At 41.1% G+C, this 12,423-nt stretch overlaps 1 protein-coding gene across 1 annotated transcript in view; it reads right to left on the bottom strand.

The window, feature by feature from the left end:
- Window positions 1–4,987: 4,987 nt before the first annotated feature.
- ogfod3 (2-oxoglutarate and iron dependent oxygenase domain containing 3) overlaps window positions 4,988–12,423 on the bottom strand; it is a 14,507-nt gene continuing 7,071 nt past the window's right edge. Inside the window, exons 8-9 of the mRNA XM_030774207.1 lie at window positions 10,739–10,862; window positions 4,988–5,496 (exon numbers count right to left, since the gene is read on the bottom strand). Of these exons, the coding sequence (XP_030630067.1) occupies window positions 5,360–5,496; window positions 10,739–10,862 (261 nt within the window). The 3' untranslated portion in view covers window positions 4,988–5,359. The remainder of the gene's footprint in view (window positions 5,497–10,738; window positions 10,863–12,423) is intronic.

The following is a 12,423-nucleotide window of genomic DNA, read 5'->3' on the forward strand; positions in this document are numbered from 1 at the left end:
AAAGTTTAGAGTACCATTTATTCAGTCCTGATTATCTGAGAAGGCAGAAAGTTTTGAGTATCATTTTATGAAGCCAGCATTAACTAAAGAGTGGAACATTTGAGTCAGATGTGCAGACATAGCATATCATTTTACCTTAGAGCGCCAAGGGGAAATCACTCTTAGTGAATGTCACACATGATAATATATTACTCAGCCCTGAGCTGGGGGCGCTAGTGAAATGTTTTACATTTTATTTCTTATTTATCAGCCGCTGGGATTTCCTTGGAATTAAATGATTTATGATCCTTCTGCAATTGTTATTGTTGGGTTAAGCCCGATGAGCAATTTAAGGAAATTACACCAAACTCAGCACACACTCTCCACTGCAGTTAATCTCCAAAGGGAAGCTCGAGTTACTACACAGTCCAAACCAAGAATCACTCAGGACATTCGAGTTACCTCAACGTGGGACAGCACGAGGTCTAACAGCTCGCAAAATATGCCTGTCGTTTGCGTCTTACCGTCAAATTAATTACAAGCACATGTTATCTGACACTGCAGCTATTTCAGAACCAGCTTTCTGTCACTTGTTCCTTAAGCAAATTCATTACAAACATCTGCTGTGTAATCTGCAGATGCTAATATCTGAAAAGATAAATTATACCCATTCATTATGTTACTGGAGTCCTTTTGGTGATAACAGTAATGATCACACGTATGGCGTCAGAAAGAATGTTAATTCCGTTAGACTACCATTTTTGGGATCTATTAACATATTGCTTTCAAACCAGCAATAAGCTGTCACGTTCTTCAAGAAAAGGGCAGTCAAAAAAGTTTTTGGCTGTGACATGGAGGGAAAAAGTGTTAAGTGACTATCCATGTTTCCTACCAACTGATTTTTTTTGTTATAGTACATTTTCTGTTTCGTTTTTCGTTGGTGAAGGGGAGAGAAAGATCAATTGAAATATCAAACCACTTGCCAATGAACTCTGGCAGCCCAGTTTTAGAATATGAAAACTGAGAGAGGTAATGAGATTTGGAGTGATCTTAGATGCAGTTTAAAAGGATTAGCACCCGTAAGGCAAAGCGATGAGCCGATGTTTCTTTTACCTGACAGCAATATGCTCCAAGACTCCTGCTTACGCCAATATTAATGTCATTTCCAGTCAAAACATCAAAAAGCTGTGTACATGCGCGCACACATACATGCACACACACGTGCACACACAGTGCAAAGTTATGAGGCAAAACAATATGAAGCTGTGAACAGATGTTCCTGCATATTCACAAACCTTTTTTTTTTTTTTGTGGGCATACATTAAAATGACATTTTAATTTTAATTGAAATTTAAGAGGCCAAAGCACTTTTTGATTTTGCAGTGATCATAAAATGACAGCCAAGGTGCCAATGCCACCAGTGGCCCTGGCCAGACGGTTTGATTTTCTTTTTTTTTTTTTTAACCTTGAGCGCAGGCGTACGCTCTCTTTAGCCGACCAGAGCGCCTAGTTTTTGGTTACTATGAAAATGAGCAGGATTCCACACCTCCAGGGCTAGATTTGAAGAAGAAACATGTTCTGAAATCTCTAATGAACTGAGAACAGGAAGAGTACATCAAGTTCCACAGAGTTCTGGGTACAAAGTCATTAACAGCTCGATAACAGCCAAAAAAGGAAGCAAAAAAAAAAAAAAAAAATGAAAAGAATGTCCTCCAAGCACTGATCGTTCCAGCTACGAAATTCAAAACATTCTGCGGTGTTGAAAAGTTTCTATACATTATTTCCGGATTATCGACCCTAAGTGTTTCTTACCTGTAGCCTTTGAAGTTGATATTTTCCTTTTTGTCCAGCTGTCACTCACAAGACTCATTGTTAAAGCACAACAACATTCTCACACCAATTCTGTTCACAATATAAAGGACATTCAGAAATCCCATAGGACAGCAGTCCATCTATCTCTGTAAAAACACGGTTAAAGGTGGAACACCATCTATTCATGTTAGATTTATAAAGGAGCCAGAAAAAACGAGCCTGTGCAGTGTTCTGATTATCAAAAGGCAGCCGTGACAGCTGAGGGAGATAGGCAGCACTAGATCTGAGAATAACCTTCAAATGACCTTCTGCTACAGTCAGATCTCTTACCTGCTTAGCTGAAGCTGCCCTGAGCAATGCCTCATAGACTCCCACTGCAGTCTGAGTAAGATCCAGGGCTAAGCCTACCTGCAGAAGATTCAGTGCCAGCTGCTTTAAACTGACGTTACAATATTTATGGGTAGCCAGGCGCTATATGCAATCTTTAACACGACCATCTTCCACGTATTTTAGAATGAAGGAAAGCTCAAAACTGTTTACATCGCAAGGATGGTAACTAAGCTCTCCAAGTTCTGGGGCTTTTGTCTAAGTCTTTGTGTCACATCGAATAAATTCATTACAAATATCTGCCCTTCAAACTCCTTTCACAGACTAAATTCTAAAAAAGATAAATTACACCATTCATTTTTTTTCCTTTTTTTTTACCAAAATCTCTGGTGCTAAGAGTAATGATTACAAGTACAGACAAAGAACAGAGGCTAATTTCATCAGACTCCCTTTTCAACCTCACTCACAGAGTCGAGTTTTGATTTCGGTAATCACCTGTTGCATTCTTTAAGAAAAGGGTTGTCAAAGTTTTTTTGGCTGCAGTATTAAAAGTGATAGGCACTTTTCATCAGTAAAAGAGTGCATTTGGTTGACAGTCTCAGGCACTAAATAAATTGTTTTGAGGAAAAGGAAAACACAGCGTGAAAAGAAAGCTTCATCAATTTGCCAACCCCGCCAACCCCGATTCTTTGCACTTACTTAAAAAAAAAAAAAAAAAACATTTCTGGCGGATGATGTGCTGTGTTTCACGGACTGTGATTGTAACACTACAGGACTCGAACAGTTAGCATCATTAACGGGGAACTGCAGGGGTGTACCAGAGTGTATGAGCTAGCTGATTCAAATCCCAGACCACATTCTCTTTCTGACTCCAGCTAGGTTCGTAAATTGTAAGACTCTTGAAACCTGATTATTACGACCAGTGGGATGCATCAAACCCTCATGAATACAGTTTGTTTTATAGTGAGAACTGCATAAGTAGGACATTTTTAAATGAATACATTGCATCGTCTTTTTCCTACTTTTTACTCTCCAAAACGCGGGGTGCAGACGTGGCATCTCTCATTTATTTCATTTGTCGAAGCAGCGCAAAGAATGGTGCAAATGATCAAAATTCATATCTTCATTTCAATCAAGTAAAATGGTATTGTCACATATGGTGAGTCAGAAATTCAAAAACCACTGAAGGTACTATCCTTCACTAGTGTGGACAGTTGAGGCTTTGTGCTGGAGTTTTTTGTGCATGCACTGTGGAAACTGGGCAGAGTGAATATTTGGAATTGACTGGGTGAGTCAGTTTCTGACTGAGTATGGAAGACGCTTCACTTTCTGCCTCCCAAAGATCAATCTCGTCAAAATGTGACGGGGAGTGGGCTGCCTGGTTTTCTGCGGGGGGGGGGGGGGGGGGGGTGGGGGGGGGGGGGAATCCAAGCACCCTCAGCACAGCGCACTATCCGCTCTCTGTCAGATCAGCCCGGATCCTGTTTCGGGATCAGTGCCTCGCTCTACAAAATGTCGCCAGCTCAACATCGTTGAGCAGCTCTAATCAACTCTATAAACCTCTGGGAGCTGCAGACAGGAAAAGAACACTGGCGTTCTAGTTTTTTTGGGGTTTTTTTTTTTGGTAGGGACACAGCATGATGATTTTGCAAGAGTAATGACAGTGTTGAAAATCATTTAACTGTAACCTTAGACCCTACAGTTAAGTGAGGACAACCCCACTTCATCCCACTTCAAGACAAGAACATTAGGAGTAAATAGGTGGTTAGAGAGAGGATACGGTTGCAGACTGGGAGAATACCGAAGCAGAGATGACACTCGTCTTCCTCCATCCCCTTCTTTCCAAACCACCATAATCTTGACTCAAAATCCAGACGTGTCTCCTGTATCCGGATCAACTGCGTGCTGACTCAAAGTTTCCCGTAGAACATGGTAACAACAAGAAAAAAAAAGAAAAAAACAGTCCCTAGCTTGTTTGCTAGCTTACCCTTTTACAAAGTGAATAAATAATTTTATTAATTAAAACATGACCTTATCTCAAGGAGTTCCTACTGTTAAATAAAATAAATAAATAAAATGTTCCAAAGAGCGCATAAGCTGAAAAGAGCCAGGGGCAGAACATGCCAGGAGCGTGTTCAATTTTAATATGCAAAGCAGGGCCAAGAGCTTGAATGGTATAGGAGTCACATGGTAATTAATTACGCTGCTACACCCCCCCCCCCCCCCCCCCCCCCATACCCTGCCAGAGCGACTGAATAACATTACACCCATTACAGGTGTGCTTTGTTACTGCTGAATTGTGACTTTGACAAACAGCATAGGTTAACAAACATACATCTGCTGCAAAACGCATTGATAGGGTCACACTCTTTAACCCTGTGTGGTTTCGCTATTAAAAGCAGCCTGACATGGGCAGAAGGGGTTGTAGATGTACCAATTTCATCTTCTGTTGTGACTCAGAAAAATGCAGAAACGGTGGGTGAATCTTTTCTTCATTCACCTTCTTTTCTTTTCATTCAGCACAGATACCTGAGGGAGAAAATCTGACAAAAAAAAAGGCACCCTAAAATAGTTTGTACTGCTCAAAGGAAAATGAATCTTTATTCAATCTCTTGTGTTAGATAAATCAGTGACTCATGTTATTGCTCTTTGTAGTACTTTCTGATCATTTACTGTCTGGGGAAAAGATTCACACACACACACACACAAAATCCTTTATACCATTCTGAAGTGACGCATTAAAAAGAGCAACCAAGTCTGCTCTCTCATCTGTGAAAAGTATTTCTCTTGATTCTAACTCTTGTGAAACCAATCACATTGTCCGTCTTCAAAATGATAACAGCGTGACAAAACAGATAGGACCAGAATGTTTGCAACACTGTAAATCAATGAATCATTTATTAAAAAAAAAAAAAGAAAATCAATTTTGGAGAAAAGAGAGCAGTTACCAAAATAAAGAGCAATCTCATTTTCCCTCGTTCCTCCCCCACACCCAAAAACATCATCCACTTTCAGAAGAACGGATAACGTCCTTCATATTGTTCTATAGCAAAAAGCCCATTTTACCTCAAGTTTAAAAATCAACATGAAATCAACGAATGAAACAGATCCACGAACGTGCTGACTTCGGGTCTCTGATTTTTGCTTGTTTTCTCTCTGTGGTCCCTTGTTTCTCTCTTCTCTGTCCCTCCTGCAGGGTTCCCTCCAGCTAGCAGGGCTTGCCGTTCGAGGAAGACGTGACCTAAGGCAGAGCGGGATTGGCTATTGCGTGCTCAGGGTCACACGTGAAGGACACGGTGATGGCGTACCGCGTGCCCCAAGTAACCTTCTCTACACGGTGCAGGTTCTCCGAGCCAGAGGAGAAGAATGACACCCGCCCTGGAGGAGTAGAGGAGATGAGTACATGATGGAAACCGGGAGGGAAAAAGGAGGACAGGTAGAGAAATGGGAACAGAGAGAGAGAGAGAGAGAGAGAGAGAGAGAGAGAACTATACACTGAAACGACCGAGAATGTGAAATCAGCGTGTGAAGGAGGTCTTCAGTATCTTCTGTTTTATTATGTTAATGGGTTTCCAGAAAAGAAAAATGCCGACTTGTATGTCATACTAACATGTCTGTGCTTACACTTTATTTCAATATCCTGAAATGATTATTGAAGTTAGGATCATAGTTTTACTCTGAAACTGAAGAAGTTTTTTTTTTGTGGTTTGTGTGTGTGTGTGTGTGTGTGTGTGTGTTTTGTAGCTAATGTTTGGGTGAAAAAATAAACAGAGAACGGATTAGAACATACTTGTACGAGCTGAATCTCTCTCTACAGCGGGCTTCTGTATTACCAGTAAAATCAGCTTGTTCTTCTGTACATTTTAATAGCATCATCAAAACTAATTAGACATTTTTCATTCCGGACAGAGGCAGCCAAGCAGCTGAATTAGACAGCTAACAAAATCTGCTATATCAAAAAAAAGTAAAAAAAAAAAAAAAGAAACGAGAGAGAGAGAGAGAGATCAGAGAAGGAATAACTGAATAATAACTATATATTTATGTAAATGAACAATGCTACTTTGGCTAGAACCTGACCTTTGTGGGACATTATGTACTTAAATAAAAAAAAAAAAAATTGTCATGACTTATTAAAGAGTGAAAATGCCTGCAGCTGAAAGCCCTTGGGACAGTACTTAACTATACTCCTGGGGGTGGGGGGGGGGGGGGGTGAGTGAGGGAGTGGACGAAGGCCACTCTCACTAAGTGGTATTCAGTAACTGTCAGTCCGGGGCCTGTGTCTTTGTGGACAGACCTATGGAAACTGCATTCTCCCTCTACATCTCTACCTTGCTTGACAAAGAGGACAGGTATGCCAGCCTAAGTCCACTTGACTCGCATGTCTGCGAATGTGAAAGGGAGATTAAAGAGGTTTTGGGCGGTTTAGGTCGAGTCCAAATCAGCAAAGAAAAGAGTGACGAAATAAATGAACAAAACCTAACGCCCAGACGTTTTCATGAAGGGCAGCTTCTTAAATTTGATTGTACATATGCTTGTTACTCTGAATGAAAAACACACACACACACACACACACACACACACACACTGTGCATCGGACTGGGTTTCAGAGAAACTCTGTAAAGCTCCAAAAATCCCTCTCCTTTAGAAAGCACCTAGGGAAATCTGTGTGTGGTATTAAGGTACAATCCTAGTTACCTTTTCCCACGAAAATCAAGAGAAGGAGGGATTACAAAAACAAAACGTTCAGGAAAACGAGGGAGTAAACAAAATCAAGCAGGAAAACTAAGGATTCAAAAACCTTCATCTAATTTCAGTGGGATCCATTCCATTCCGGAGATATCTGACTCCACTTGTTTAAATCATTAAGCAGTATAGATTACAAAAGCTTAACCTTTCAATTAAATATCAATTGAACACTATTGGTTTTATTTCTGTCTTTTGCTTGGCTTGAAGACTCTGATAATTAGCCTAAACTCTTCGGAAGTCATTTATATGCAAATTAGAGCAGTGTTCTGAACATGCAGTATCAAAACCTCCCATTAATATTCTGGCCAAAATCCAAGCTGATATTCATCAACTAAGTACAGATACACCCACTCCATTAGCTAGGTACAGCAGAGCCTGCTCCTTAGTCAACGGAATGATTCCGCCCACTTCCTGATAGATATTCATTAACGATTTCTCATTACTAACACTCTGCCTCCTAAGACTGAGGTCGTGTGCATCCACACGAAAGGCAGAGCTTGTCTTATCTGGAGGTGTTAAAGTGGGAGGTTTAAAACAGACCGAAACAGCACACAAAGGATAGGGAGAAAAAAAAAAAAAAAAAAAAGTTTGGACCAGTTGAGCTGTGACGATAGAGGCTGGTTCGCCCTGTGAGCACCGCGTTGAGCCAGCGCTGAACAAGTCCAAGAATGTTACACCGGGCTGGTTTTGGACATGTCACCTAATTGTCGGCCTTCTTCAAGGGAGCTCTACATCACTGCAGAATTCTGTCTTTAACTCTAATTGGAAACACCTGGCTGAAACATTCAGGTTCGCCCAAAGATCCTAATTATCTCAATCAGGTGTGTTCCATTTAGGATTGGGGAACAAAGAAACCAGAAAAAAATCCACTGGTGTAGGAGTGTATCTGTCCAGGAGGAGTCCACTAGTCCAAGGCTGACCGCACCGTGGCTCTCAGCCCAACTCTGGTTTTGTTTCAGTTTAATTTTGAAATCACCCCCCCCCCCCCCCCCAACCCCGGACCATAGACTGTCCCAGCTAACATCCTGTCGCAGTGAGACTCTAAGCAAGTGTTCCTGCAGTAAGAAGTTATCCACTTCAAAAAGGAGGCTTAACGTTTTAATTCAGTTTGAGAAACTCATTTTGGCCCCTTCTGCTGAAACCGATCGGCTTGTCTCAAATCGTAAAATGTAGTGGCGGAGTGAAAGAGAGGGAGGGGCACGGATCAGTGAGATTTCCGAGTGAAATGGAAACATGAACATTTTTTTTTTTTTGTACAAAAGGTGGGAGGCAAAGCAGTTTGTCTCATCTGAAATAATCTGTGGCTGTCTTGAAAAGAGTATAAACATTCGCCATTATTTATGACTCAAAACATGCTACCTTTCCTTCTTATGCTATTAGGAGACCTAAAACTTAACCTGTCAATGCAACAAAGCACTTTCCCAAGGATCTCACATATTCAGGAGAATGCTATCAGAGCCAGCTAAAATGGTTTTAACAACCACATCCATATATGTGTTGGTGTTACTTACTGCGTTTAAGATTGCATATCTATCAAACTGTAAGAGCTATATGTAGGATTAATCGAGACATTGAACCTTTGATTCCATACGTCAGACCTATCACACCGTGTTTCTGTGATTAGATCAAATTTCCTCACATTACTTATCCTATTCTCTGCCATTATATCAATGACCCTCCCCCAATTTAAGCCCCCCCCCCCATCATGATGGAACTCACACCTATCACAATACAGACAGACCACTTTTTCTTTACTATTCTTGTTTAAATTATTTTATTTACTTGTATTATACATTTTGTTCCCTGACTCTCTTCTGAGATTGGAGGGGAAAAAAAAAGGTTAGGGCGGCCCTTTCACTGCCGTGACCCTCTACTCAAACAGCCTCAACAGAGCGTCATGATTCTGATCACTTCAAAGTCCATTAACCCGACACATCCAATCAAAGACTTGCCAATTACGCATCACAAAAATTACGAGCGCGTCTAAAAACGGCCGCGATCGCTGTGAGGGAACGCCATTGATCGCGTTGGAGGCTCAGGCGTCTTATTTTGTTTTTAAAAAACGGTTTCTGTCGTCGCCCATTCACAGATGTGCACTGCCTGGGAATACGCATCTTAAAAACATCTGAGGAAGACGCGGTGAAAATGGCATCTGTCACATTCTATTAAGTATACCGCGGGTATTAACCGTGTGTGACGGACTCTGGGTGGTAGAGGGAGGCTTACGCAGCTCCGCCGGGGCTTGTGGCTATGACATTCAAATCAGCAGAACCAGCTGTTTTCTCCTGGGACTCCACTTCAGTGAAGCTTCAATTTTCTCCCATGATGGCCCAGTGTGCCCTTTCACTCCACGCGTATCCTCCTCTCTCCAGACCTGACTCTCCTCTACAGGCACCTCCAAACTCTTATCAATCCTATCCTATGATTTCAGCATGTCAATCTTCCTCACTCCCTCTCCCTCGCTCTCTCTCTCTCTCTCTCTCTCTGTCCTTCAAATCCTATTTGCCCTCTGCCGCTAAATCTGCTAATATCTGGTTCCTCCCCACATGCCTGATGAAAGGAGGAGGTTGATTTCTCAGTCTTACTGAGGTTGTAATTACACCTCATTCAGCGTAGTTATCTCTCAGAGTAGTAATTACCTTTGTGAGGATCCCGAGCTCTGGCTGACGAGAATGATGGCTAATCAGCGCGGGGCTCGCGCGTCTGACTTCTGTTAGCACAGAAATCGCATGAAGTCCTAAGCCCTTTTAAATTCGCCATATCCTCATTCAGTCAAAATTTCATGCATCAAGACTCAAACAGTCAGCACTACAGGAGGTGGAGAACAGTCACAGAGAGAGTGAGAAAGTCCTAATACTGACTTATAAAATTCCCATTTTCTCTGTCATAACACCAGCAGTGAGTATCACACCATTCCAATTTCCCCATTATTTTTGTTCTTATTTTTATTTCCTTTGGTAATTCAAAAAAAACTTGTGTGTATTCGAGAAGGAAAGGGCTGCGTGTGCAGAACCGTATCGGCCTATCCAAATTACCATTTGCCCATTACCTTCCATCAGCTTCCAATCTCCCTTTCAGAATGTTCTCTGGAATCTCTCGTCATGGTTTCTGACAAAACATGTTTTTGTAATGCTAGCCCACCAAAAGAGAGGGGTAAAAAAAAAACAAAAAAAAACTAAAACACACAAAAAAAGCAAGCCTAAATTTCTGGGGAGATTTTAGTGAAAAGAGGAAGAAAAAAAAAAAAGCTATTTCATGCGAGAGCACAAGCCCACTGTCACCTGATAAGCTCTCACAAGGCTGAAAATGGCTGTCATTATCGGCTGTAAAAGAGGTGGATTATCTACCTTAAAAAGCCAAACGGAAAAAAAAAAAAGAAAGCAAGAAAGAAATGTCTACATACAAAAAAGAGTAATGCAAAATAAATAAATAAATAAAACATCTCTGTGTTTTGTACCAGGCCATTTAGATGGACGACATCAAATAAAGTCGCAGTCTCCATACAGCATAAAACTGGTTAGCTAGCAGGGAGTGCTAGACAGAAATGAGATGGTTCCAATTGTGGCTAATTGTCCTACACTTCAGTCTGTCTACAAGGCTACTTCCATGATTAACTCAACAGATTTCAGAGTGTGAGAAAGCATGGGTGAATGTGACTAATGGCTACACACAGCTAAAGTGCTGGTCCGTAAGTGTAATCCTGCTGTTTTTCTAAGGACTGATTACCAGAGAGGACGAGGTGCCACAGAAAGGTCCCAAATGGCTCTATACGGATAATATAACAGGAAACCATGATAACAACACAAGCAACGATATTTAAACGCCCGGAATTTTGATCACTGAAAACTCGGTCGTGTGATTTTGTCTGTATTACCTGCTCGGGGTTCGACTGTCCGATTGGCATTGGAGTCCATGAAGACGAACCTGCCTCCGCCGAACTCTGCTCCGTAATCTGACAGGTAAAGCAGTGACGTGTAATCAAAAGATCCATATGTCACCTGTCAAGAGACAAACCGCGCAGATATACATTTCACTTCTGAACAACAAACATTTTTGCATCTGAGAGGACAAGGAAAGACCAAAGCTGCCAACATTTTAAGCGATATCTATTGTATAGTAACTGTCACTCATGTCACTCATCGGTGCATATATGCTTCTGGCAAGACATTCACTTGTGTTTAGATGGAATACCTAGGACAGGAATTTCATATGTATCCTCAGTAAACCCTTAGTCATATGAAACGTCTAAAAATAACGGAAATGAACAATCACACAGACCCTCGGAGTTTACCAGGACATGACAATTGGCGACGGCTATCACAATAACACACAACAACCAAAAAAAATCCTTTCAAAAGGTCACATAAGTCACCAACCATAAACAGGCTCCGTCTCTGTCTCCCTCCCCGTCTGTCTCACTCATCAGAGAGGCAGATGGCACATTACAGAGCACAAAATAAGTCTCACACCCTTTTAAAAAGAAAAGTTAGGGAGGGGTTTTTCATAAAACTACCCTGTGGGCTCAACTTTAATGTATTATTTTTAAATCCATTACTTTCCATGATCAAAGCACCATTTTCGCGATGAGGAACGTGGTAAACTGCGATTGAACCGACTCCAGACTCCCTTAAGTCTTCACTTTAGCGATTCAAAGGACGACTAAGTACATCAAGTTTTGTTCCAGACTCCTGAAACGTTTCAAAGTTCTGCTATTATACTTGGGTGGATACAAGTAGAATCGTTATAGCTAGACAATCCTGGGACAAGCGTTTACGGAGCACAGAACAAATCAAATCAATTCTCGAACAAAACTGTCCATCTGCTCCCAATGCACAAATATACACAAACAAATGTATTTGATATTTTGTTTTGCAACCACACTGAAAGAAAGGCATAATTAACAGCTTACAGACTGAGTTCTCATACTGTCTGTGTTTCAGAGTTCAGTTTTTTTTTTCCCCGAAACTTAAAACTGAATGAAGCATTTGTTTTTAAAGACTTTTTTTTTTTAATTGTAAGCTGTTTGATTACACAAAATGCAAAATAAAATGACTGAGAGGTCTGTTGTAGGAGAATCATTTCCACCTCTAAGTCAGACGACTACATCACTGCTAAGCTCACTCAGTGAGTTTTCATTGCTAGTTGTGGACTGACTTTATGGTTATAATAACATATAACAAATACATGTTTTCACGTAGAGATCTAGCTTAATTAAGAATAGACATTTGTGTGAACGCTGCCACTTTTAATAAGCGTCAGATTCAAGACTGTCAATTCAGTGTATCAAAATCCTGATTCAAATCCTCTCCCCAAAAGGATAATGTCACTGATCTGGGATCAGGTTTCCTGGCAGCAAGTCTAGCCCATTATTTTGCATTAAATGGTTGTCTCCTTCCAGAGCAGCAGTTTCAAATTCAACTGTGAAGAAGGGGCCTGTTCTACTTGAAGCACGCATAAAGATTTTAAACTCTCCATTTGTTCTGAGTAAAAAAGCAGCACGTCCCGTCTGAGGCAGCTGAATAAATATCCAAAAGTGTCTTTTCGCCTGAACTTACGGTG

Source organism: Chanos chanos, chromosome 5, assembly GCF_902362185.1.
Source record: "Chanos chanos chromosome 5, fChaCha1.1, whole genome shotgun sequence".
NCBI lineage: Eukaryota > Metazoa > Chordata > Actinopteri > Gonorynchiformes > Chanidae > Chanos > Chanos chanos.